At 42.8% G+C, this 27,118-nt stretch overlaps 1 protein-coding gene across 2 annotated transcripts in view; it reads right to left on the reverse strand.

Annotated features, from left to right (window-relative positions):
* Positions 1-475: 475 nt before the first annotated feature.
* Positions 476-27,118, reverse strand: part of CHRDL1 (chordin-like 1) — a 115,448-nt gene continuing 88,805 nt past the window's right edge. The window contains exons 7-12 of one of the 2 annotated variants that reach the window (XM_004685706.2): positions 22,576-22,643; positions 15,618-15,786; positions 12,067-12,276; positions 7,113-7,280; positions 5,004-5,093; positions 476-2,811 (exon numbers count right to left, since the gene is read on the reverse strand). In XM_004685706.2, the coding sequence (XP_004685763.1) occupies positions 2,681-2,811; positions 5,004-5,093; positions 7,113-7,280; positions 12,067-12,276; positions 15,618-15,786; positions 22,576-22,643 (836 nt within the window). In that variant the 3' untranslated portion in view covers positions 476-2,680. The remainder of the gene's footprint in view (positions 2,812-5,003; positions 5,094-7,112; positions 7,281-12,066; positions 12,277-15,617; positions 15,787-22,575; positions 22,644-27,118) is intronic. The other variant, XM_012727018.1, reaches the window with a different exon arrangement.

Raw genomic sequence — 27,118 nt, forward strand, 5'->3', positions numbered from 1 at the left:
GCCTTCCGTCTCCAACAACTTAAATACCTGGGCTTATAAGGAAGTCAGAAATCAATGGCCATTCTCAGGGCCATGCCATCCATCCTTGAACATCTGTGATCATCCATGAATGCTTGCTATGTATAGACACTATTCCCATCACTTTACATATTGGCTCAATTAAACCTCACTGCAAGGTTGCCAGCAAAGTACAATAACCAGCATTGTCCCCATTTTACAGCCACGGAGACTGACAAACACAGCTGATAAGCAGAGCTGGGTTTCAAAACCTGCTTGTCTGACAATGAAGTTCCCACTCTTAACCATGAAGCTGTATAGTGTGAGAGGGTGTGTCAAGCAGAGTAGAGATGGCCAGCCCACCTGTCACCTGTCACCCTGTTGCAGGTCAGCACAGAGTAGAGTCAATCATTCACACTACATTCCAGAAGGGGATTTTTCAAAATTAACATTTTTTATTAATTTAAGAATCCAGAAATACAGTGACTAGATAAATAAGTACCATATTCGGGTACATGTCCTGTGAGAAGAGTGAAAGGGTAATACTGTTATGTTACTTTTAACTTGTCTACATGAGTTAACTATAAAATGGCTACAACTGCTACCTGGTGCCCATGATCTTTGTTGTTCCGGGTGTTTATGATACAAATAAATACACAAGAAGAACCACATTCCTCTCTACTAACTACGCACAGGTTGGCCTCTTCTCCCTATGGGCTCTACACGCTACACAGCAGCAAACATTGGAGGGTTTTGAGTTGGCCTAGCTCAGCTCCTGGGTTCCTGCTTCAGCCAGCACTTGGAAAAGGTGTGTCCCAGCACCCGAGGGCAGAAGTCTATCTAGGGAAGCTCTCTGGGTGTTCCCTTAAGGTTGAGTTTTCAGAGAACACCTGGGTGGGAAGGTTTGGGGATGAGTCATCAATGGGGAAATCACTGCTTTGCTTCAGGATCCGGGTACTTGTTTCCATGCTAGGGAAATACTGCCACCTCTGGGAAGGAAGCAGCAGCTACTTAACACCCCGCCCCCACCCCCCAAAAAACAATGCTCTCTGGCCTTTCAGCAGCCCTGGAGGTCTTAACTCCCTTTCCTGAAGAGAATGTGTGAGGAGCTGGTTAAGGGGCTTGTCCCAGGAAGGCCTGGCGACAAGGCCCGTATCTTTTATGGGAACAGACTCCTTTATGTCAGACTGTCATAAAGACTGAACCTTTTATATTTTTTCTACTGATGTCAACTGCACTAAGGGGAAAAAAAAAAATGGTCCTCTTATTTATGGTCATGGAGTGGGAAATATGGAATTTATGGGTCCTTAATATTTCTGAGTACTCAGTAGAGTTCATTCATGCCCCTCAGAGGAGATAAATCTAGAAGGCAGGTTTGAGATCGTTGTGGTGGAGAATTTATAGTTTTCCCACAAGGATGACTTCTAAAGCCAGGCCTCAAAATGGATAATTTATGATCTGGTACTGGGCTCAAACCGACATTTTTGGAGAAGTGTTCACTAGGATTTGTGATTTAAATCCATGTTTAGTAGATGAGGATGGTAGGTAGATTTAGGATAAAGATCTTTATCAGAATGCCCATTCTCCAGGTGAACACAAACTCCAACTGAAAACCAACTCTCAGAGACTCATGAGCACTGACCTCCTTTGCAAAGTGAAAATCAACTCCAGTAACTGGTGAAGGGAAACTGCCATTTTAAGTCACTTCTAGAATTTCATTTAACCTAAATTTTTGGACTAGGGAACTTTGGGTTCAAGAAAATTAGTGAATATTGAGCTACTTATGGGTGAATTTTATTGACTTAAAAAAAAACAAAAAAAACCTTGGTGACCTCTACTCACTCCTCTTTTCAGCAATTATTTTGTCTTATACAGATTCAGTTTCTGGAAATAGTACCCAACTCTCATATCTTTAGTGACCACCACAGGTTTGGTGGGGAGTGGGGAAATGTATTTACCACATCAGAATGAATATGGCGACGAAAAGGTGTTCTTAGTCTTCACCCTTCTACCAGACTTGGGGGCTTCAACAACCATCCCACAGACCTCAAAGCAGAGCCTTCTGCTCACAACTCCTTATTTATCCCTCTGAGTTCCAACTCCCTCCGAGCTACTTTGTAGGCAAGCAAGGGGTAGAATGGGAGAACTATGCTGGTGTTGCCTCAGAATGGAGGCTGTGGTTTTCTGTGGGTGTGCGGGTGTGTGGGTATGTGCCCCTGTGCCTGTGCGTGAGGATGACAAGTTAATTCTTTTCAAAACAAGAATTTAAAAGTTCAAGAGTATAATTTCATACCAATAGTCTCTCCGTACTACAGAACTCCTACTAAGTATTCCCCTTCTCTTTCTTTCATTGCAATAAGTTCCTAGATTAGAAACCCTGGGGGTTTGTTTAGTCATTAACCTGTAGAAAAATGTGATCCTGTCCGAAAGTAGAGTGGTGTTGGGGTGTTCTAGTCCTATTTCTCCCTCAAACCATTCAAGACTCTTCTAGTCTCTCTGGAGGAGATGGCTGAGGGCTGACACACACTCCACATAAAGGAGCAAGTCATGCTGTGCATGGCGTGAAAAATGAACTGCGCTGGAGCGTGGGCTTTCAGGGACTGTTGATTTAAGCAGAATAAGCCTGCAGGCCGGCTGCAGCTCGTGTGTTCTCGCTCTCCCTCCCCCACACTGTCTGTCTTGTCTAACAGTGGCCCTTTTCAGACCTTTCCAGGTACAAAACCTTGACTAAGTCTTCAAGCTCTGTTCTGCACACACGACTTGAACACATCTGGCTGATCTGAGCTTCTCCTTCGGTGAATATCTTCCACTGGCCTGAAAGGCAAACACAAAGTCACAAAGTGGCCCAATGAGAGTGCAATTAGCAAGTTGCCCAACACACCCTGCCCTTACCCATGCACTCAGCGACCCACAGGGAAGGGGTACAAATGGACTACAGGTATCAGATGATTTCAGAAAAAATCACCCCCAATTCACTTCTGGGGACAGACATAGACAACAGGCTGTGGGCTTTTCATTTCAACACAAAAGGATCTCAAGGATAATATGCAACTGTCTCCTACTGAGTAAAACCGAAGTATTGTGCCTGGGATTTTAACAACATATTACATATTACAGCACTGACAAAATGCTGCACCAGCGGGTTGTTGGCTATTCTGGTGGCTTGCTGGGCTCCTTGGGAAACCCCACCTGGAGCTTTGCTCACTTCTGTGAGCCCAGATACTGATTTGGGTTTCTTGAGTCTTCATCGCTCCTTCCTCTAGCACTGCCACCTTCTGCTTTCTCCTGAGCCCACATGCTATTCTTACTCCCACTTTAGCAACATTCTGTCCCCTCACCTATGTCTGCATGACTTCAGAGTTTCCCATTAGTAAAAGATATTACTATTCCCACAGTCTATAAAGCTGTGAACATGGGAGTTGTTTCTCTCCAGGTCATTTCGCTCTTTTCTACTGATCTTGATGATTTAACCATAGAAGTGTCCTTCAGAGCGGTCTCTTCCCCTGCTCGGATCATCCCTTCTGGATTCAGACTATCCACAGCTCTTTGACTCCCAAAGTAAATTACCTCTTTGTAAAAAACAGATCTGAACGCATCATTCACTTGCTTAAAAACTGGGACCAGATCTGTTCTCTGGTCAGCAGACAGAGAACTTCCTAACTTCATAGGATGGCATAGTGGACTCTTCATCATCTGGCTTCAATAAAGTATGTGCCAAGAAAATCCAGTGAACAGCCAAGCCACATCTTTCCAAAGCACCATTCTCACATGACTACACACTGTTTGGAACTTTGCAGCAACCACCAGTGCTACTTGCCTTTTATCTGAAGCTCTCACCCGCTTCTTCCAGGCCCCCTAACCACTTCCTACCTCCAAGGCTTCTCATCGCTCAGTGCACCTATGTGGCTTTATAAAATTCATATATCTATTTACATTATTGTTCATTTTACAACAATGTTTACTCCCCCCCTGCCCACCCGGCATCATTATAGTCCCCCACATCCCTCCCTCCTTCTGATCCTTCTCTGTGCCCCTACATGTAGGAGCTCTCTGGTTTATAAGTGCCTGTTTTCCTTTTGTTTTGTATTGTAATAACAACACACTTTTTGCCTTTGTAATTGTTCCTCACCCACACCCACCCACTCACACCCACATTTCTTGGTTTCTCCTGTCTGAGTCTCTTCTTAGGAGTTGACACCGTCTCCCAGGACTGATTTCCTGACCTGTTAACAGTTACACTCTTCTCTTTCAAAGTACACCTCCTCCCTGAAGTCTTCCCCTACTAGACTAAGCCTTAGCCCACCTGGCTCTCATCTCATTGTTCTTCACAGATTCCTCTGAGTACTCAGGTATTTAAGTGCTCAGAACTCTACAGATTCATTTGGAAGGCAGTTGCATGCTCTGTCTCGCCCACTAAAATTCCCCATGGATAGAGATTCTGTGCCTTTTATCCCTTTAGAAGGGCTCCCCCCCACCCCTGTGCATAGCAATATAGAGTCCCTAGGTCTCCATCTAGCATAGAAGTGCACGAGTGGCACCTCTGTATGAGCACTTGAGTGCTTCTGAAGAAGCATGAGCACCCAGCGGCAATTCCAAAGATTCCCATCCAGCTGACAAAACATGGGGTACCCCTTTCCTCTCTGTCTTTCAGTACCACTACCAGAGGTCACATCCTTTCAGATGAGTAGTCGCCACAGACACACCAGACCTGGAACCCTGTGCCTTTCTCCGACACTTCTGAGAATGTGAAGTTAGCAGTTTTCCTGAAACAGCCTGACCTGAGGTGACATGCAGACTATCCCTGGCTTTGTATTCCTCATGGCCAAGTTTTCATTCAGACATCCCATTCAGTTGTGCCACCCAGAGGAGAGACAGAACACACTCTAGTGCTAAGATTGAATGCTGTGCATGTTCACTGAGAGCGCAGAGGCACTTTATTTGGGACTACGCTCTATTGAAAACTGGATGTGTTTTCCTCACTTTCCAGAAAAGGAGGTACCACTTACTCAGGGTGGTCCTGGTCACCAGCTTGAAGTGATGGAGCTCCTCAAACATCCGCTTGGAGATTTTCTCAATATGGAAGTGCTGGAGGATGCCTGGGGCCACGCAAAAAGCAGTGCAGGTGATCAGACACTCTCTAGACCCACCAGCCCTTTCCTGCTTGGGCTGAGCATGCATCTCCTTACTCGGGCTTGGGAGTATTGAGTTGGGATATGTAATGGTCTTAACCGGGAACTTGGATGGCTCAAGGCTTATGATTGACTCCATTTGTCTCCTTGGCTCACTGGCATTCCCCCTGGTTCTCCAGAGGGTGGAGATTAAGAGGGAGAGTACTGTTGACCTTGGGACCCCCTCCGAAGAAAAGCCACAGAATCCAGCATGGTTGCTGCTTGGAGCTTCTGCAGTCAAAGGCAGTATTAGAAAATCTGCCCTTGCCCAAGTCCGGGTACACAAGATTTCTGCCAAACCACTGGGCTGCCCTCCTGGCTAAGCAATGGAGCCAGCAGTGGGCCTGCAGGCAGGTTGTTTGTTTAAATGGAGAAGCCATCCTTGTTCTGGAACTCACCAAAAAGCATAGTTTCCTTTGGCAAATATCCACAGCTCCTTTAGCTTTTCCCTCATAAAAGCTGGGGAGCTTTAAAAGGGGCGCCCACAGTCTCAACTTTACTCGGGTGGCCGCTAGCAGAATAACGCATAAACAATTGAAAGCTGACTTGCAGTTATGGAGTGTCATGTTCCCAGTCCGCCCAATCCTCAAGAGGTCTGCAGGGAGCAGCGCAAATAAATAAAGCCTGGGTTTTCTCTGTCCACTAAGCACAGACCTTGATTACCCAGCACTGTGAACAAGAGGTTATTTAGATACAACACCAGCAAGCTGAAAAACACCCACATGCCTGTGTGGAGGGAGAGATGTGGGGCGAACCCACCACTCGGGAAGCCAACAGAACAGTGCTTATTCCTAGGTGGCCAATTCCAGAGAAGCTAGGGACTTCGTGATGGAAAATCAACATTCGTAAGTATAGAGCAAAAATAAACGGGTGAAAAATATATGTGTGTTCTAGCTTATTTTTTGAATGGGGTGAGGGAAATCTAGTTCTTTCAAGAAAGGAAGGTTCTTGCGAAAAAGGAGAAAAAGAAGACCTATGACAGCTGGAGCAATTATTTCTATGCAACTTGCATTGGAATCCTCTGGCTCTTTGTTTAAACATGCAAGCCTTTAGCGCCAAACTTTATAAAGTTCACTCCGGGAGCAGGTAGGCTGGTTATAGAGTGGCCCCTCAAGTGATGCTGAAGTGGACTCAAGTTGGAGCACTGCAGGAGCTAGCAGAAAAGGTTGTGCATCACTCCAGTTGAAATGCCCTCTGTACTCGGACCCCTGGGAAACTTGAATCAAGTGGATCAGCAGTGGCCTTGGTCTACGGAGTGGTTTGAACAGCTGCAGGCTCACAGCCACAGAACGCAGCTGGCGATGGAAGCCATGTGTATAACCAGTGCAGGCACTGAACATCATGATGGGCACTGCTCCTCCATTGAGAGTAGAATCTTCAGGGTGGAGATGACATTTTAAATTTCTCTTATGCAGGGCACAAAGTTGGAGAACCTTAGTTTCAACGGAATGATGCACTTCCATGTCTGTTAAGCTTCATGCTGGGAACAATGGCAGACTACAGTTTGGTGGTTTGCAACCATGGCTGCACTTTAGAGTCACCTGTGGAGTTTTAAGAACAAACATGCACACAGGCGTTCTCCCAGCCAGTTAATCCAAGTCTCGGGGGGTAGCCCAGCCATTTTCTATATAATTTGTGTGTGTGTGTGTGTGTGTGTGTGTGATTATATAAATCTCTCCCAAATAATTCTGATGTGCAGAACTCCTGGAAAACCACACTTCTGGCCTTTGGTGCATAAGACGACAAAACCCAAGGGTCCACACTTACTTCTTAGCCCAGGCCATGGTGAAGGTCACATGTGTTCACTTCTAAACAATCTGGAAACCTCTAACCCAAGCAAATGGATTAAAGCAAAATGAAGGCGTGTCTTCCCTTTCTTCTGTGTTGCTTTAGAAAAGCACATAAACACACACACACGCACATACAAATTAATGCTGTCTTGCTTACCCTTTCGAATGGTCCAAATGTGGACCTCTATCTGAGGTGGCCTCTCGGTCTCTAGTGCTATTTTCCTGGTGATTTCCCCATCCTCCACGAACACAGACTCATACACAGGCATGGTTTCTTCTGCACAAAAATAGCCTTTGCTGTCAAAACTTTGGCCTGGAAGTTCTTCTGGAATCAGGAAGCAATTAGAATTTAGTCATGGTTAAATCACATTTGTGCATGCATGTACTGTTGCTTGTGAAATACATCACACTCAGCAAAAATAGATGATCAACAGGAACACTTTTACGGAGATGAAAATTCTACCCATGATAGAGAATTATGGGATATGCTAGCACTTTTCAAACAGGAAGAGAAGAGGTCACACACTGCTTACGGAGGGGGCGCCATGTATTTTACTTACTACATTTAGAATGAAAGCCAAGTTCACTTGTTTTTACACACAAGCATAGTACTGGGTATGGCTTCACATGTCCTGTGAAATTCATGATGGCCCTGGCAATACCTGTGACATGCTAGAAGTTCTCCCAGTGTCAAGAGTCGCCTTGTTCTACCAACCCTTCCCCTCAAGATCTTTATTTACTCACCAAAAAAGATCTACAAACAACAAAATCCATTAGCAACTCAACTCTGGCTGGTACTTGAAAACAAGAAGAGTAAATAGAGTGGGACTATTCGGCCAAACCGTTCACCTCAAGTTGCTTTCTGATTACTCCAAGCTCACCTCCCATCATTTCATGCAGGGAAAGCAAGTCATGCTGAACACATTTTTAGCCATTCCCACCTCCCACAAGAGTGCTCCTATCCTGAGCTCTCTACAACCAAAAGATTGGGAAGTCGCTCCTTGTGGAAGTGGTGATGGCTGACAGGGGAGAAGTATTATCCCAGTCCAGGAAACTGAAGTCTTAGCAGGGGCTCTGAATACTGTAACCCGAGAGGAGTGTGTTGTTATGGGAATAGAGACATACACACAGGGGTAACGTGAGGGTGTGAGAGGTGAATTGGGGACCTCTGAGGAAGTCCTACACAAACCAACCTCTACCCAGGAAAGGGAACAGAAGTGAAAGTCACAGCCTTAATCCTGGCCTGAGTTTGTTGCTGGAGGAGGCTAAAATCATTTGTTACAATGAAACATTTAATTGGATCATGTGAAAAAATAAAATAAAAATTACCCTGAATTCAGTCACCCAAAGATAGTCACAGTTTCTGTCATATGCCCTCCCCTCTTTTTCTTTTTGTCAAAGCATATTATAAACACTTTATTTTCATCACAGGAAGTGTAATCATAATTTACATATTGCTTCATAGCTTGCTCTCTGTACTTAACAGATATTTGCAAGCATCTTTCTGTGTTTTTAATCCTTGTGCTATGACTTTCATGGTTGTATTACATCCCACACTACAGATGCATCATGATTCACTTAAATATTTCCACTTGTGTTGGAATAACATTTGAAGAGGTGTGATCCTATACCTTTCAATCCTTCACAGTGTTGAAAATCATGCTACCTCAATCAAAAAATATACCTATTTCCACATTGGAAGATTTCTAGATCATTCCCAATTTTTTACTATTATAACAGCATTGCAGTAAGAATCCTTGTTTTTATATCTTTATGCATAACTCATTGCTTTCTTATGACTCCTGGGGTAGAATTGCTTAGACAAAGAGTTATGTAAATGTCAAGGTTTCAATAAATATTAGCAACTTGAAAGGTCATTTATTTAAAGGGTTATACCTGTTCTATATTCTGCTCTCACACCTATTTGAGTCTTTTACTCATTCAATCAATTGCATCAATAAACTCCTAAACAGACAATAAAAAGACATTTGGTCTGAAGGTCTGAGATTTAAATTGGGGTATTATATAGTGGGTGAACTTATCTTACCTAGAGTAGCTTATGTAACTACTGGCTATTGTTTGAAATCATTCCATTGTGTTACTGACATGACTACAGGTGTTAAACACTTGATAGAATAAAAAAATTGTGTTGGTGAAACTACTAAAAATTGTGCTGGTGACATCACAAGGTTTGGGGATCTAATGAGATCACAGACTTGGAAATCACAATAGGCTATTGTGGTTGAGTGGGCCTCCTATTCATGTCATCCTCAGAATATGATCTCCCCCCACTGCTGGTGAATATATTTTCTCGTCAATTTTAATGCCCCGATTTTCCACTCCAGGTTAAGTATTGCTGTCCTTCCTATTCACCCTGCCCACAATGATTCTGGAAGACGAAGGCTGTTACACTAAGATTTTGTTTGTGCTGCAAGTAAATGCTCAATTAAGTTATACTGGAATCACCTAGTGGACCTTGCTCAAATGCAGATTCTGATGCAGGATGTCTGGGCTGGGGCCTGACACTCTTCAATCCTAACTGACTCCCAGGTGCTGGTGGTCCTCAGACCACTTTAAATAGCAATCCCATAAACCCCTGGCCACATATCACTGGTTCACAAACTTGTCTGCACATTAATAAAGCCTGTGTTACTCTGAACACTTTGATAGCACAAGCCACACCTAAAATCAATGAAATTATAATATCTGGGGATGGAAAAGAGGTATTTTTAGAAGCTCTCCAGGGGACTCCAATGGGCAGACAAATTTGGAAATCACTGGCCTACATGAAGATGCTCAAAAAATTACCACTAAGTTCATATTTGCTTGCTACTCGTAAGGCAGTGGCTAGGTTGAAAGACTAAACAATTTAGCTCACTGCCTACATTTTAAATATCTATATTTTAATGTTTATTTTATTCTAAGCTTATTAATTTTATTGCAGTAACAATGGTTGACAACACTGTATATAATTTAGGGGTATAGGTATGCACCTCTCCACATTTTCCTCTGTGTTTATAGAAATACTTTCCAGACTGGCCTAAGAAATTATAAGTACCTAGAAGAGACATATTTTATTTTATTGATTGCTAATGTTAGATCTGGGAGGGTCCTAAAAAATAATCTAATCCTTTCATTTTCTAGGGGAGGAAACAGAGAGCTGAAATGACTTGCTCGTGGTCACACAGGAAGCCAGGGCAGAGACAGGGTTAGATGCTTGATCCCCAAGCCCTTACATCACAATCCCAATACTCAGGTCTATACTTTTATTTCCCAGTCAGTAAGGGGGGTGGGGGGGACGACAAGAAAGCCTTAGAAAGTATAAGATGGAAGAAATTAAAGAGTTAATTAACAAGTTACACATATCGCAACTACACCCATTGTAGTGCTCAGAGAGGCCAACCCAAGTGCAAGAGAGAACGGGAAATACAGACTGTAGGGCCTAGTATTAAACAATGATGGAGGAACCAATGTTGGGGGATGGCTCTGAGCTTTACCTACCAGAGTGTCATAAACATAGGTGGAAGCTCAGTAAATGTCTCAATTTCTTTTACAATATAATCTGTATTTAATGGCTGATAGAAGAAGGTTTGAGAAAAGAAAGGATCCAGGTGCAGATTTTGTTAGTGATCATTGCCACATTGATGACCAGGCTTCTGCTTCCTGTTTCAGTACTACTTTGTGAAGGAGCACCAAGAACTGCAATCCAGCAACACCGGTGGCATCATTTTGTATGAGGTTGTACATTACTTTAGTGCTCACAAGTTACACTGAGTGATGTTATAGGATGAAACATAGCCAGGCCTTTATGCTTTTTGGGGGGAGGGTACTGAGATGTTATTGATTCAATTAGTCAACATTCTATGAAAATTCAAGAGAAATTTCTCCTAGGCCTCTTGGGTGGCAAACTTTTCTTTTGGTCAGTCAGTATTTTTTTTTTAAGATGTATTTATTTGTGCATTCAGAACTGGGGTACAGGCCAGAGAGGCTAGAGGTACAGGGGCGGTGAGAGGATTCACGGAGACAGAGTGGGGAGCAGAACAGGCAGGTCGACGAAGTACACTGCTGAGGGGAGCAGCGGGCAGGTCAGGAGAGGTCTGCCAGTCATGTGAATCTCCTCCGGGGTAGGCAGGAATCGAACTCATGCAGAAGTGGCTTTAGATTCTTAGTGCTGTTCTTTAACCCACTGTGCAATGAGGGAGGGCCCAGCATTTTTTACTAGCCTGGAAAATGACTTGGGTTCTAGGCCTTGGCTTTATTATCTGTTTGTGTGCATCTGGGCATGTCATTTTACTTTATATGCTTCAGGTTTCTTATCTTTAATAGAAATAATATTGTTGGCATGTTTGGAATGGAGTTGAAAATCAATTCTTCCAAACTTCTCATTATACAAATGAGACTGATGAGATGTAGAGCAGATATGACACATATCCAACGTCAAGTTAGATTAGAACCAGAATCTACTCTTCTTTTACTATGTCTGTCATCTTGACTGAGAGGGAAATGGGTTTGCTAGTGCTTTGAGTATTTAAAAAGTGATATAGGGCCCTCCCTGGTGGTGCATCAGGTTGAAGAAAAGCACTGAGAGGCTAAAGCCACTTCAGCATAAGTTCGATCCCCAGCCAGGGTGGTGGTCCACATGGCGCAGCAGACCTCTCCTGACACGCCTGCTGCTCCCCTCAGCAGTATACTTCATCAGTTGGCCTTTTCTGCTCCCCACTTTGTCTCTGGTGAATCCTCTCAACTCTCCCTGCACCTCTGGCCTGCACCCCAGTTCTGGATGCATAAATAAATAAATCTTTTTTTACAATAGTAATATAACTGAAGGTGTTCATCCTAATAATCATAGTAACCTAATTTACCTATTTTGTAGAAAACAAGTCTTATGTTTGGCACTTAGGGATTTTTGACACATGCAAATCCCAGTCTATTTCTTTGTACTAAATTTCTTCCAAGCAATCACTTATCAGCCTTTAAGTGAGGAGACAACTAAGTTCATTATTAGTAGAACTATTGTCACTATAATAACACATGACAGGTGCTCAAAAAACATTAAGAAAGACAACATAGGGCTTTTAGTCAACCGAAGATAGGACTTCCAACCAACGCACCTTTTGCCTTTTTACCTGGACACACCTTGCAGCACTTTCCATCTATTTTTTGAGGATACTTGCAAGGGTATCGACTGGGGCAGTGGATTTTCTTACACTCTTGCTTGGTGATATTACAAGTGCACAGCACACACTCAACAACACCAAAAGCTCGGAGATTGGGGTGCCAGGACTCGCCATGGGAATAGGTCTTCCCATTGGAAACACACACTGGAAGAGAACATAGAGCCAGGAATTAAAAGTTCGAAAAACAAAATTGGCCCCTATGCTCAGAACCCAAGCCCTGAACTCCTTATGGCATCAGCATCCTTTGTTCCTATGCTGGCCATGGGGATGAGATAACAGAGCATCCTGTGTAACAAAAAATTGGCTTGGGCCTTGTTCTACTGTCAACGTTTCAGAGTCTTCAGCAGCAGCCTTTGATGACACATAGTAGGCCACCAATAAATATTTTTTAAATGAACGAATGTGTAAAAACAGTTCTATCTGGAGCCCTCCCTGGTGGCGCAGTGGTTTGGAGCAAAGCACTGTGAAGCTGGCCACAACTGCTTCAGTGCGAGTTCAATCCCCAGCCCCAAACATGATCCACATGGTGCAGCGAGTCAGGAGAGGTTGCTGCACCATGTGGATCACGTTTGGGGCTGGGGATTGAACTCGCACTGAAGCAGTTGTGGCCAGCTTCACAGTGCTTTGCTCCAAGACTCGCTTGCTGCTCCCCTGAGCAGTGTACTTTGTCCATTTGCCTGTTCTGCCCCCACTCTGTCTCGGTGAAGCCTCTCACAGCCCCTGCACCTCTGGCCTATACCCCAGTTTTGTATAATAAATAAATACAATATTTAAATAAAAACAGTTCTATCTGTTCAGAGTAGCTGAAAACCTTGGTTTTCTGATAGACCTTGAAAACACCAGTGTTTGGACTGCAGGCTGAGAGGCCCATGAAGGGAAGGAGCCATGGCAACATCCCTCAGTGCAAACCGACCTTACAGTGGGCTGCCTCTATAAGGCACAGAGATAGGTTCCAGGACAAGAACTGCATGAGGCTGGCAATGGGGTGGTCTGAGGAGGCCTGTGCTCCTTTTTAGAAAGTGCTCAGACATTCTGGAGATTTTAAGCCACGATTGGAAATGGGTATGTTTCTCATTATTCCCATCACCTCATCATACCCAGAGAGACCTGTCGGCATCCCAATCAACAACATCTCAAGGGTGGGTTGTAGCGCTTAAGGTGGGGCTAGAGTGGGAGAAAAGCCCCACTTGGGGCGTTTCTAGGAATTGACTGATTTGGCTGCAAGACAGTGGCCTCAGAAGGATGAATCATTGAGCTATTTCTTTCTCATCAAGTCCCCTGGGTCACATTAGGAAATATGGATGATGTTGGCTGCCTTTTCGTGGGCTTTGCAAGAGTTGCTACTCCAGCTAGGCGCTCCAACAGGTCGTCCACATAAAGATTTCCAAGAACGTACACCAGAGAAGCACCCATCCGTACAGAGGGTAGAACGGGGACTTGAGCTCTGAACTGTGCGTCTCATCCCTGTGGGTAGACTCACATGACAAGACAGGCCGGATGTGTTATTCTGTTTCCTACCCTCCCTCACCTTTCTCCACTCCTGGTGACACTGTGTCCTAGACAGTGCCATAGAGTGACAACGAGAACGTAGCCCACTTTAAGGAAATGTTGGGTGGACTCAAGTTCAAAATGGTGGCTTCCCATCACTGTATCTTTGACTCTGGCAAGGGACTGAGTCAGTGGAGCTCAGAGGAGACACAACTGCCAGGAGAGGTAAGGCACAGGACAGGGAAGGCTCCTCATATGTATCGCTAGGTCTCTTCTCCCATAAACATTGGACTGAGGGGACATACAGACCAGGCATGGGTCTACACCCTAAAGTGCACAGGGTGAGATCAATCCTCCAGAGAGAAACACAGCTTTCTCCCCACCAACAAATCCTCAAGATGATTTGAATCATCCAGCTAGGGCACTGGAGGTTGGGGGTGGAGACAGTGATTCTCTAGTGAACGGTAATAGGAAGGTCAGGCGTGGACTGCTGCATCGAAATCATTGGGGGCAAAGGAATAAATGCAAACCAGCTGGGGTTCTGCAGGACGAGGAGAAAATCAGGGATGAGCCCCTGCCCTGAAAATGAAGAGGCCTGTGGAAATTATGGGATTTAGGATTTTCAAAGTCCATTTCTCCACCCTTTTTTCTAAAGCTTTGAAATGCTTTCAGAGCAAATGGAATCTATTGGAGGCAATTTAGGATTGAAAATCAAACTGCATCTTTACCTAACTCCTCCCCCTCGTTTCATAAATTCATATCAGAATGCCTCGGAATCTAAACGTAATAAATTTCAAATCAAACCCAGATCGATAGTAAATATTTCCAATTCTTCTAATACATCGCCATTTTTTATTAAGAGTTTTATTTTGAATGTTCTTCTGTTAAGCCTGTTAGTTTCAAAAGCAATTTAATTTTTTTTATCTGTAATCTGAAATTTACATCTAACTAGTAACAGATGTGATCATCTTGCTTTGGCTTGACTAGCTTTGTTGAGATTTATAGTAGGAGTTCTTTGTAACGGATTGTTTTTCACCCATGTTATTCAATCATTTGGTATAGTAATTTATTACTTTTAACCCATTCAGAGAACTGCCTTTGATTTGTTTTTCCTTTAAAGGAAACAAAACATGTTTGTGGTTTCATAAAAAGGAACCAGCTGAGCTTTTGCTCTGAAGAGCTGGTTGACACGATGCCTAAAAAAGTAAGCAGCAGTCAATTGTTTGATTGAATTTCTCCTCTCCCCCCTCCTTGCTACTGGGGTGGGGGGTGTGGAGGCCAGAGAGCTCTGTGCAGGAAGGAACCCCCGGGGCCCTGGAGGTGTGTGGGTGCCTGCTACAGCCAGCTGGTCGGCTGAGTGGGCTGCATGTCGGTGTTAACCTGATCAGGCCTCCTGGTGCTCAGCCAGGAAGTTTCTGGATTTCTCACTGGATTACTCATTTCTAAGGACAATATCCTCAGACAAAGTAGATTCTTAAGTGTGGGGCTCCAATATGTGTCTTGAACAATAGCTCCTGGACAATCTGGATGTACCGAGGTGTGAGAGTTACCATTTCTAAGGTATGGATTAGAGCTTTAGAAGTGCTTGATGCTGAATACTTTTGCATATTGGGCTCCTTTCACTATTGAGAATGAAAAACAACCCTCATTCAGTTAAAGACTCAAGGAACTTTACCAATGGACCTTCAACTGCTAGGGGCAACTTAGAAAACGCTGGATGGTGTCACAGAGTCACTGCTGTCTAGCCATTTGTCCTATTTAGGAACAGGCAGGACCACCTGAAATAGAAGCTCTGCTCCTGGCTATATTTAGGGAAATCCAAAGAGTCCCCTGGAGTCATTTGTCCACATACACTGTGCAGGCTTGCTGCTGAAGAGAGCCACAGTGAACTTATACTGTGCCCCCAGAGAAAGGGCCTTTCCCCAGCTCCAGCCCTCCACAGACCAGCGCTGCTGGCAACCCATGTGGATGTGGTCTGGCAGGAGCATGGCCCTTACCTTGGCCGTGTTTGTGTTTGTTATTGATGACAATCTGCACGATAGTTCCTGATGCTTGCTGGGAATCCATGAGAGCTCCCCGGTGGCTTCTGGCCCCAGGAAAGCGGGGCAGACCTGCAGCCTGTCGGCTCGGTGGAGGGTCGTAATGAGAACGGTGGTAAGAATGTCTCTGTGAAATGAAAAGTACAGAATCATTCCCTGGATCCACCAGTGGGAAGGCAGAGATGCACTTATATACATTCGAAGTCATTTGATGATTTCTAGTGATGAGCACTGATCTGAACCCCAAAGAAATAAGGCTGGGAATTGGAAGCAGAACTGGCAATGTGCTGAGATTTCTCTCTTCTTGTAGAAGATTGGACTAGCTTCACAAATTCCTGAGAGAAAACAGCCCCAAAGCGTCGAGTGTCCTTCCCACTCCCAAGACTCTCACATTCGGGGTTACGAGTTAAGTTAGAAGTCTGTAACACGAGTTAAGTTAGAATTCTGTAACACAAAGCACAATGTGAGGCAACAGAAGTAGAAAATGCTGTGCAAATTAGGATGAGAAAAAACTTCTAGTTGGGAGGGTTTCTGTCCTGGGCCATAAAGGGTGGGTAGACTTTTTACAGACAGAGTTGGTGACGAATATTCCAGGAAGAGATTTCCAAGTTGAGAAGGTGTAGCAGAAAACAGAGTCCATAAAAGGGAACAGTTGAGGGCTAGCATTCCAAAAATGGGTTGTCGCCAGATCATGGAAGACTTTAAATGACAGGCTAAAGGGTGAGGGCTTTATTTGGTAGGCAATGGAGGTGAGGATGTGGAAACCTTTAAGGGGTATTTTTTTTAATAGGGAAATAATCAGAACTGTGTTTCAAAGCACTGAACACCAATAGTGTGCAGGGTGGGCTGGCCAGGATGATGAGACTGAAGTCAAGTATAGTCTAGAGAAGATCCACCACACTCTAACCACATGTAAAACCATGAAATTATAGCACAGGTCAGGTAACTTAGACATTCACAGATAGAATAACTGGCCATGCATGACAGTAGCAGAATGTCAGCTCCAGAGATGCAAGGATTTGTCTTGTTCACTGCTACAATGCAGCACATACAACAATATCTAACACTCAGAAGGTGCTCATGAAATATTACTGAATGAATGAATGAATGAGAGCTGTGGCCCCTAATGCCAGCTTAGAGTCCCGTAGTACAAATAATCCGAGCGCCACCCTTTTGGCAAGGGTTCAAGACACATGACGAATTTGCTGTTCTGCTGCTCAGCCCTCTCCCAGGAGCTGAGACAGACTGGTGCAAGAACACAGAATGAATGAAGACTAGAAACTGAAGTTTGAAAATTAATGCTGTTCTTCAGGGGCAACTGTTAGGGGGAAAGGACACATTAAACATCTTTCACAGGCAAATTAAGGGGTGACCCTTTCATTCAATGATAGAAATAGCAGGGTACCTTGCAAAGGTAGTCTGGGGTGCGACTATACCATCCTGTAAAATGTTTATTACATTTATGTTCCATAGCCACATAGGTTGCAAATTTAGCTTTGGGGATTATGGAGTGGGGTATTAGCAAGAGACACAAAGAGCAAACAGGACCCAGACTAACAGAACATTATTCCTTATATCTAAGGAAAGCCCATTATGATGCATTATTATAAAAATAAGAATTTGCATCAATTTACTATCAGGCCCATGGATGGGATTCTCAGTAAAAATATTCTTCATTCCTACAATGGCTCATGTATCTTTTCTGCCATAGTCACTCACATTCCACAAAGGCCATTACAGATTGTTCTGTCCTTTCTGAAGTTTGGCAACGTTTTGCCAAAGGAACACAGAGGAGAGTTTAGCCTCCTAATGATGCTAGAGAAGGACGATTTTCAGGGCTAGAACTTGAAAGGGAAGGTCTCTGACCAAGGATAAGCTTCTAGAACAGAAAGTCCTCTGATACACAGGGCAAGCACAAAATGGAAAGCTTTTCTTTTGGTACCAGGGAGTCAGAACCCTGGACATCTAATAAGGGTAGAAAAATTATTCAAGATGAAAAAAAAAAAAAACACTCCAGTGCTTTTGAGCAGAGGCCCCTATTTTAGACCAGTTAACTAAACCTCTAAGTCCTGTTTTACAGTCAGAAACTAAGGCTAGGGAGGAGAGGGAATTTATTTAGGGTGGCAATGAAGATTGAAATTTTTTTGGAGATAGCAGGAGTATAGGAGTGGGAGGAAGGAGGGGGGGGGGAGATGAACAGGAATAAGGAAAAGGAAGAGGAGAAAAAAATGGAAGAAACCATGTCTAGTCAAGCTCAGTGGTCCACAAACATGTGGCTAAAGCTGTTTCAAAGCAGTTCCCTCAGGTAGGGAGATCCCCTGTGCTCTTCACAACTGCTCACAACACTGGTCAACCCTCCCCTGTGTATGGAACCACCTGGGGAATGGAAAGAACTACTGACCCCTGCCTGGCTCACCCCCCCCCCCCGCCCTTAAACTCTGGTGGATTTGGCCTGGGGTGAGGTTTGATTATCAAGACTTTTATCTCTTCCCCAGGGGACTCTAATTCAAAGCCAAGGTTGAGAATTATATATATAATCTGTTTGGGGACAGCAGTGAGGGAGTAGGGTCGTGAGAGTAGCAGGATGATTTCGACTTACAAGTGATGGATTTTTTAGAGTCACTCCTCTAAACACATGAAAGAGGCCATTTTGACCTTGTAACTTATAGCAAAAAGAAAAAGGCATTAACGCCTTGGAGTTGAAAGTGAAATTGGAGCTTATCTTCAAAACCAACCATGCATCCATGCATAGGCTACCTGAGAGAGCAGGCCAAAACTAGTTAGGTAGAAATGACCATAAAGCACTGCTTTGTTTTATCCTGCTCAATATTTTTGGTATATTTGATGTACTGATGAGAAAGTGTTACAGGGCAGCCCAGTGTGAACTGTGCCGCCTGTCTGTGGGGCCTCACCCATGCGCTTAATATTCATTTATGCTGCAGTCGCACACAAAAGGGTCAAAATGGGTTTACTTACAAAAAGGGAAAAGAAAAAAAGAAACAACAACTGGAATATCTTACCGGCTCGGCTGACTTGGAGCTCTGGTAACTAACTGAAAGCCCTGAGCCATACGATCCTGAGAGCCGTTTTCCAAGTAAGAGAGCAAGAGAGGAAATGGTGCCCTATTTATCCCCCAAAGTCCCAGAATGCCTGCTTAGCTCCACCCTTGGGTCCTCGCAGTTCTCTCCCTGGTACTGCTGGGAGTTGTAGTTTCCAATCACTGGAGTAGTGGGTAGAGTCCAGAAAGCAGGAGTAGGGGGTGGAGTTCACAAGACTCTGCAGGGTTCCTTGAGGACATCCTTTCCCTTAACGAAAGGACTGACAAGTATCTCAAGCTTTCGGGAGACGCTCTTACAAGGTTCATTCTTGGGGGTGAACAATCCCTATCATTGTAGAATTGTCCCAGGAGTTTTTTGTTTGTTTCCTTGTATCTGAGGAAGTCGATTTTTTGATGGAGACAGGAAAACATCAAAGTCTAAAGTGGGGTCTTCAAAGCACCGTCGTGGTGTTCTCTTTCACATTGCCAGTGAATCCATGGTTAGTGCAAAATAAAGGTTTAATTTGGAAAAATTTTCAATATGTGCTCTAGTGCACACAGCTGTGAGTAAAGTTCTCTCATGCTCACCCCTAGGACTATCAGTGTGTGGGAGACACTGGCCAGTTCCTTTCCCTTCATAGTTCTGACAATATGAATGCCACGTGGATTGTTGCTGTTTCAAATTGATTTATTCCCCATTCTTTCACTTTTCTGAAGGTAAATCTCTGAGTAATCAATCGGGGACAAGATCAACGTTTGGCAGCTGTCTAAATCAAAATGATGCTCACTTTCATGTTCTAGCTTCCACCCTGGGTGCACGTCACCTCCCCACCCCCACACCACGGTACTAGTACCAGCTCATGTGAAATTATGATGTGGAAATCAAACAGGAACTGCTTCAAGTTTTTACAAAGGAGTCATATTGGAACCACTGTTTCTCCTTCCTGTGCACTTCATAAAACTTGGTCAATGATGGTTTTCAGCTGACTTGGCAAAATAAACCCATCAGCTGTGTTTCTGTTGAACTGAGGTTTTGATGGTTCCCTGTAAATAGGAACAGTCTATAAAGGGACAGTCTGCTGAGTAGGAAATATGTTTTAGGGCTGTTGTTTCTTCTCCCATGCAGAAAAATTGGGTCCTGCAAAGCAGAGTCAGGGGTATTTCCTTACCTACTCATGTCTGCCTCGTCAGGAATAGAGAACAAGTGTGAGGAATTTCTCTCTGACTTGAGACTATTTCCTCTGCATCCATATTAATGAAAACCCTCCCAGCGCAAACAAGTTTACTCCACTTTCTACACCCAGTCACTCGACATGTCTTTATTGGGTGCCTACTATGTGCCAAGCGCATACTTTTCTATTACTACAGATGCTACATATTATTCAAATCGTATCCCACAATATCTACTCCTTTAAGAACAAAGGAAAATATTTATTTATAATAAAGTGGAACCATCTGGACATTTTGGTCTACTAGGCCCAAATGTTTGTTTCTAAAGATAAGTTTGAAACTCTTTTGAAAATCAATAATTCTTCTGTACTTGACCTCTTCTGCTACAGGAAGTACCAGATTAAGTCCAGTCCTACCTCTAGCAGTTTGGTAAGAACCAGGAGGCTGAAAGACAAGGGATGGAGTTGGGGACAACGTGAGTCAAATTCAAGAAGAAAGGCTAGTTAGTGGCCTTACCGGTGAGACTGCTGAGGTGGCCACAGGGTGTAGGGTTCGGCCCTCAGGTATCCAGCTTAAGTAAGGCACCCAGCATAAAGTGACAGTGACACAGATCTGGTTTTGAATGGCACTGGGTCGTCATTCACTAATGTAGGTGCTCTCAACTTCTTACCTCAATAAAAAAATGTCGAGACTGAGCAAAAGAGGAAATGCACAACATAGAACATGGAGACTGACATCCTTTCCTATCAGGATCTGGGTGGAATCTCACTCTGAAGCAGATAGAGCTAGGTGGAGAAAATCTTTCCTCAGGGTCTACATTAACCTGCAAACTGCCTGTGGTCACTTGCAGGAGTGCTGCGTTTGTGATATTTGAGTATCATTTTCCAGTTCCGACACCCACAGTCCTTCTGCACTCATTCAGACACAGTAATGGCTACAGAATGATTTTCCTAGAGAATAAAACAAATAGAAGTCACTTTGTCTCACTGTGGTGGGTGTGGACACGCCGTGACGTACAAGTTAGGAGGGGCGCGAGCAACGACAGCAGAACCCAGTCGTGGCCATTTGCCCAGGTCCCCCATCGACCCCTTCCTCACACCTCCCCCGTTCTCAGGCCTGCCCTCCCCAGACTCCTGCCTTACGCCCAGGGCTCACTGAGAACAAATCCTCTAGGTTGTAGAAAATTACCTACATGTTACTGATTGCAAAACTAGCTCATGTTCTTGGAAACAGATTCAATGCAACAGAGGACATAAAATATATAGTCAAATTCTTCCTTTCCTCTGGCCCACGTTAGCCCTCTGAGATGACCCTTTTTAACTTGCTGGCATGTGACCCTTCCCATCTTTTCTTATACATTACATGCATGTGTGCATACACACTCTTCACACATGGACATGAGAATATAGCATCGTATTCTGCACTTTGTTTGGCTTAAATAATATTTCTTAGAGATGTCTCCACCTTTACACATTTCCTTTGTATCATCCATCGAGTAACAGCTTCAGGGTTCCATAGCTTGGGCATGTGTATCCATGCTCCAATTAATGAGCGATTTAGGTTACCTCCATTGGTTGAGCTCTTAGGAGAATACTGCCGCTTTGAATAGACTTTTGTGTACTAAGGTACAATGAGTAGCCATTTATGTGCAAGGAAGCCTTTGTGTACATTCTACACTTTTGTAACCCTTTAATATGTCCGATTCTTTGAACTGGAACATCACCATTTCAGACTTTAAGAAGTATGAAATGTTGTTCTACTCAGACACAGAGTCTTGAGAGTGAGGCTCTATTTTGTTACTGCAGAATACAAAGGAACAAGAGCTGTGCTAACTATATTTAGGGAGGAATATATGGAAGGCTTATTCTTAGAGTAGTACCAATGCTGATGAAGCACTGAGATGTTGCAGCCTCCTCCTGCATTTTATCTTTTTAAATTATGTTTATTAAGATAATATTGACTGTATACACAGAATATGTTTTAGAAGTTCAGATTCACATCTCTTCAGCTATGTTACCATATCACACCCACCACGAACACACCCATCATCCTCCACCACAGCTCATTGAGCCCCTCCTCCACTTTACTCCCCATATCCGTCTTCCCCTTTGGTAATCACAACTCTGCTGTCTAATTACCAGGATTTGTGGTTCTTGAGTTTTGCCTGTTCCTTTGTTTCTTCATATTTCACACGAGTGAATTCATCCAGTATTTGTCTTTCTCCTGCTGACTTACTTTGTTAATCTCTATCTTCTCTTTCAGCTGTATCATTAGGAGACGGAGGCTTAGGAGTGGGTTTATGTGGACATGTCCAAGTTATCTCTTCCAAAAGGAGGGGATGCCCTACCTCACAATCCCACAGAGAGTCCCCATGGTAAAAAAAATGGTTCATGATATCCTTTCCTTACAGAAGACAAAATTTGGCAAGTCAGCCTGAAAGACTACCAGTTTCTGATCTACTGAAAGAGTTCCTATGGGCTGGGGCTAGGACTTCTTCATGTCCTTGTCCAGCACTTGTTACCAATAACCCATGGTTACAGGTAGATGATTTCTGAAGAAAGGGAAGAAAATTCTGAGGAAAGGGAAGAAAAACAGTGTTAGAAATGAGCCCTTTTATGGATTTGCTGGGACAGTGCCATCGGGAGAGGAAAGTTTGGCCTGATGCTGTGGCATGTGAAGTGTTGAATTATTCGAGCTATTCACACTTACGGCTTCTCTGTTGGCAGGTTGCCGGAAGATATCCCCATCAGAATGTTCCCACGACAATTCTCCATCCCCTGTTTATAAAAAAAAAAAAGTATAGAATTATACATAGAAGGGAGAAATAGTACCCTGTGACCAACATATCTTGGGTCTATGATCCCTAAGTTCTGAAGATGCCTGAGCAGTTGTGCCTGGGGGTGGCTCTTTTTTCAAAATGTCTCTGAAGAAAATCGACACTTTCTAAGAGACCATACAGCAACATCTTCCAGATTTGGGAATATAATCAATTCCCATCTTAATATATCCATCATTGTCACTTTCCTTATTTGGTTCCAGTGACAGGTAAGGATTTTGCAAGTTATATTCAACTTGTATTTAAACTACCTGTAAAAAAATGAGAGTTTTGAAGATTTTATCATAGTTTGTTAAATTCACCATTAAGTCTCTTGGAAGCTATGATGGGATCTGAAAGTTAAGGTAAAACTTGGTAGTGGTAAGAACATTAATATAACCAACATTAAGACACCTTTCTCTCCATGTATCCCACTCTTTGGACAACAAGCCCCATCACTGATATCTTTCAGAGAAACAGATTGTAGGAGAAAGGTTCTACTTTCAGCCTTGAGGACAAATAAAGAACAGAACAGATATGTAAAGATAAAAAAAGTGTAATTTCCAAGAATATTATGTTGTATGATCTATGACCAAGCAAGCTGATAAAAAAAGCTTGGTGTTAGAGGGTGTGTGTGTGTGTGTGTGTGTGTGTGTGTGTGTGTGTGTCTGAGGATAAACATAATACCACTTCATGGTATAACAAAGAATACAAAAAGAATACAAAAAAGTCATTTTTTATTCTCTATCACCCAAATTCAAGCATGTGGGCGTACTGTTAGGGAAAACTGTTACCTGCTTTTCAGGCTTGAAAAACACCTCAAAATGAGTTGATAGCAATCTTATAACCAGGTAGTGACATGTAACAGAGGACAGATTTAACCCTTCATGATTTAATAATTACGTTATGGGTAAAGTTATGCCTTTCAAAGGTTTAACTGGCTGTGAGGTTCACCTTCCTAAAACACCCCTTTGTATTACCTGACATTCCTGTTCAAAATCCTCAGAGGGTTCTTGTGGATGACTCTCCACAATTAGTCCACATCTCAACTCTGCTGAACATGTACCTCCTCCCCAATTAGCTACTACAATGGGGATCCTTTGACCTCCTTGCTGTTCTTGCTTCCATGTTTTGGCTCAAGTAACTCTTCTGAAGTGACCTCCCCTCTTCCCGCTCCCCTTAGTGTCCTCTGCCTTTAAAAACCCATTCAATTTTTTGTCCTTGACAAAGTATCCCTCAGGCTCTCTTACATATTTCCCATTGCCCAAGGCCTTAGCATCCTGTGGACTTAGAGATATATAGAAGTTTCAGCATGACTTTGCAAATGCTCCATTTATGATGAGGGAAACCAAGGCTAAGCAGAGGTGCAGCCACTCAAAGTCACATAATGAGTTAATGAGAGTTATCACCCCAAATCCCAGATTTCCTGGCTCCCAAATAAGTGTATCCACTCTATAAGGTCAGGGTCAATTATTTGTGTTATTTGTGGCTGCATCACCATCATTCTACCACAGTGTCTGACACAGTCATCACTTAAAAATAGCTGTGAAGTAATGAAACTGGGAGCCATCCTTTGACCACTTAGCTAAAAATACAAATCCTGCTCCAGTATGTTTTATCCCTCTTTATTTTTTATTGTTAGCCCTTAACATGATCTTACATTTTATAATTTTAATTTGTTTATTACCCATTTTCTTCCACAAATGTTCACCTATGAAAACAAGGATTGTTGTCTATCATATTCACTAGTGTAATCCCAGCACCTAGAAAAACAGTGCCAGGCACATAGTTAGCACTCATTTAGTATCTGCTGGATGCATGAATGAAAAAGCACTGCATAATATTCCTGCTATTAAATGTTTTCTGAGTCTGCCCTGTTTCCCTTGCAGAGACTGTGAATCCCTTGACTGGAAAGCACATCTTAGACTTCCCAGTGGCCCATATTGTCTAGATCACTAGCTCTCAAAGTGTACTCTGGAGCAGCGGTGTGGTATTGGGGAGCTTGTCAGAAGTGCCAAATTTAAAACTCCATCCAAATCTGCTAAGTCAGAAACTCTGGCGTGGGTGTCCAGTGACCTGAGTTTTGACACGCACTCCTGGTGCATATCATGTGCGCAGGTGTTTGAGAACTGCTGAACTGGAACACTTCACTAGATATACACTAGGTGCTTAATGTTTGTACTGGGTTGAAGTACAGTCCAAAGTATATAATTCAGTGCTTGGCCGGTAGTATACTTGCCTCTTAGATGTTATACTATGAGCAAAGATGGAAAAAAAGACTATATGCAGATTATAGGGAAACTAACCTTACGAGACTGAAGTGGTTTTCACCTTTATTTATATCTAGACTACCTTGCAAACATCAGTTAACATGCATTGAACACTTCATGAGTGAAGAAGGGAAAAATAAGACTGGGCCCTTGCCCTCAAGTCATTATGACAGTTGGAAAGGTTGACAGGAAATCTGCATAGAAAACAACTTAAGAAAACATACATGTGTATGTGTGCATGCCTCCACCCACATAGTAATAACTGGAAATGAAGAAATGGAACAGATATGCTTAGGAGACATTAAATAGTTGTAAATAGTTGAAATGAACAGTTTGGTGTAATCTGGAGAGATTTCCAAAAGAAGTCATTCACATTTCTTGAAGCAGACAGAACAGGTATAAAACATTTCTTTGGGCAGGGAATTGACCTTTGGATAGCAAGTCACATACCAGGGAAGATGTGAAATAAGAGACTGGGCAGTGGAGGGACAGAGAGGGAAAGAGAGGATTAGGCAGGTAAAGAAGAAGGAAGATGAGGGGAACAGATTGTTGAGGTGAATAAGGGTGGTAAAAACTTGTGTGGACTTCAAATATAGGTAAACAATGGACTTGAAAAACAATAAATTCCTGTTATAAATTTTTACGTAGAGGTTCCTATGGTAAAAATCATATTTGTGGAAGCTTATCCTGGCAATGGAATGTGGACTAGCTGGAGACCAACTGAAATTTGCAAAGTCAACCAGAAGTCTATTATGTGATAATGGGCCATGAGGATTTATAAAATAATGAAGAAGGGACATATAAGACTACTGTAAATTAAAAGGAAATAATGACCGTTTAAGAGCTGACAATGGAGGAGTAAGGCAAAGGAGAAGGCAGTGTAAAATGACTCTAGGTTTGCAAATCTGGAGAGCTGGGGAAACGGAAATGTGTTGCCATTGACAGTGACTGAATGACAAAGACCTTGTATTTACCTGTTGCTCTTTAGTGGGGGGGTCTAAACTATACCAAGGAGAATGGAAAAATAGGACCAGAAAGAACATTTGAAACCAGAAAAGATTCACCAGTGAATAGCAAAATGAAATGTAAAAGCAATAAGCTTGGGTTTTTAAGCCTAATCAAAGTAGCCAAAAAACACCAAATTACCAAAGAAACAGAAAAGGCTAGCTCTCCTCACCAAATGCCCTACTTAAATGTAGACTGAAGAGTTTGCATGGACACAAAATGCTTATCAGTATGGCTGTCTTCGAAGTCAGTTTACTGCATTTAGAGCCCAGAGTCTTAACAGGGCTTTGAAAGAATGCCTTTAAATACATATCATCCAAGCAGAAACACAAAGAAATATAGGAGCACATAAACCCTGGTAAGTGAGCAGAGAGGTAAGATGGCAAACCAGTGGGGTAAGCAGGTATCAAACACGGGATCAGATAATTCCGTCATACCTGTTCGGATGCATATATCACAACGTGTGTTTGAACACTTCAGCATTTACGAACAGCCTATGTACCTAAATTTCCAATGTTTCATTTCACTAACAACTAAAACAATTACTTTAGAACATACATACATATAAATATTCATATGCATATGTGTGTTTTCATATATTCTCAAGTAGGAACTATAGCATTTCTGTTGCTTTGAGTTCAAAGTAGCATTCTCTAAGCTTGAATATTTAAGTAGGTGTTAAAGGTTTCAACATTCTCATCTATTTAATGTAAACAATAATTTACTGAATTTATCTTCCTAGATATTTGCATTTTGATGTTGTCTATGCCTATAGATGTTGTCTAGACTGAGGCAGGGTCTGACTAGAAGCTGAAAATAGGAGGCTTCTCCATTTACCATCTCACATCTTTTATATTTTATATATCCTAACTTAGATTTCAGCTAAGAGACAAAACACATAAAAAGAAAAATATATAGTCACCGATACCCTATAAAACCTGTTTCTTTGCTTGTATTTTCCTGATTCACTGGACAAATTATCTGAAAGGGAGTCTCTTTTTTCAGCCAAGACTTTCTGAAAGAGCAAAACAAAACAGTGATTCTAACAGAGACAGATGGAATCTAGTTAATTCCGAGAAGCAACAAGATGTAATTTTAACCAATTTTTAAAACCAAAATGAAAAACAACCCTAGTATAGTATATGTCAAACAATATTCATTT

Source organism: Condylura cristata, unplaced genomic scaffold, assembly GCF_000260355.1.
Source record: "Condylura cristata isolate star-nosed mole 26May11 unplaced genomic scaffold, ConCri1.0 scaffold00019, whole genome shotgun sequence".
NCBI lineage: Eukaryota > Metazoa > Chordata > Mammalia > Eulipotyphla > Talpidae > Condylura > Condylura cristata.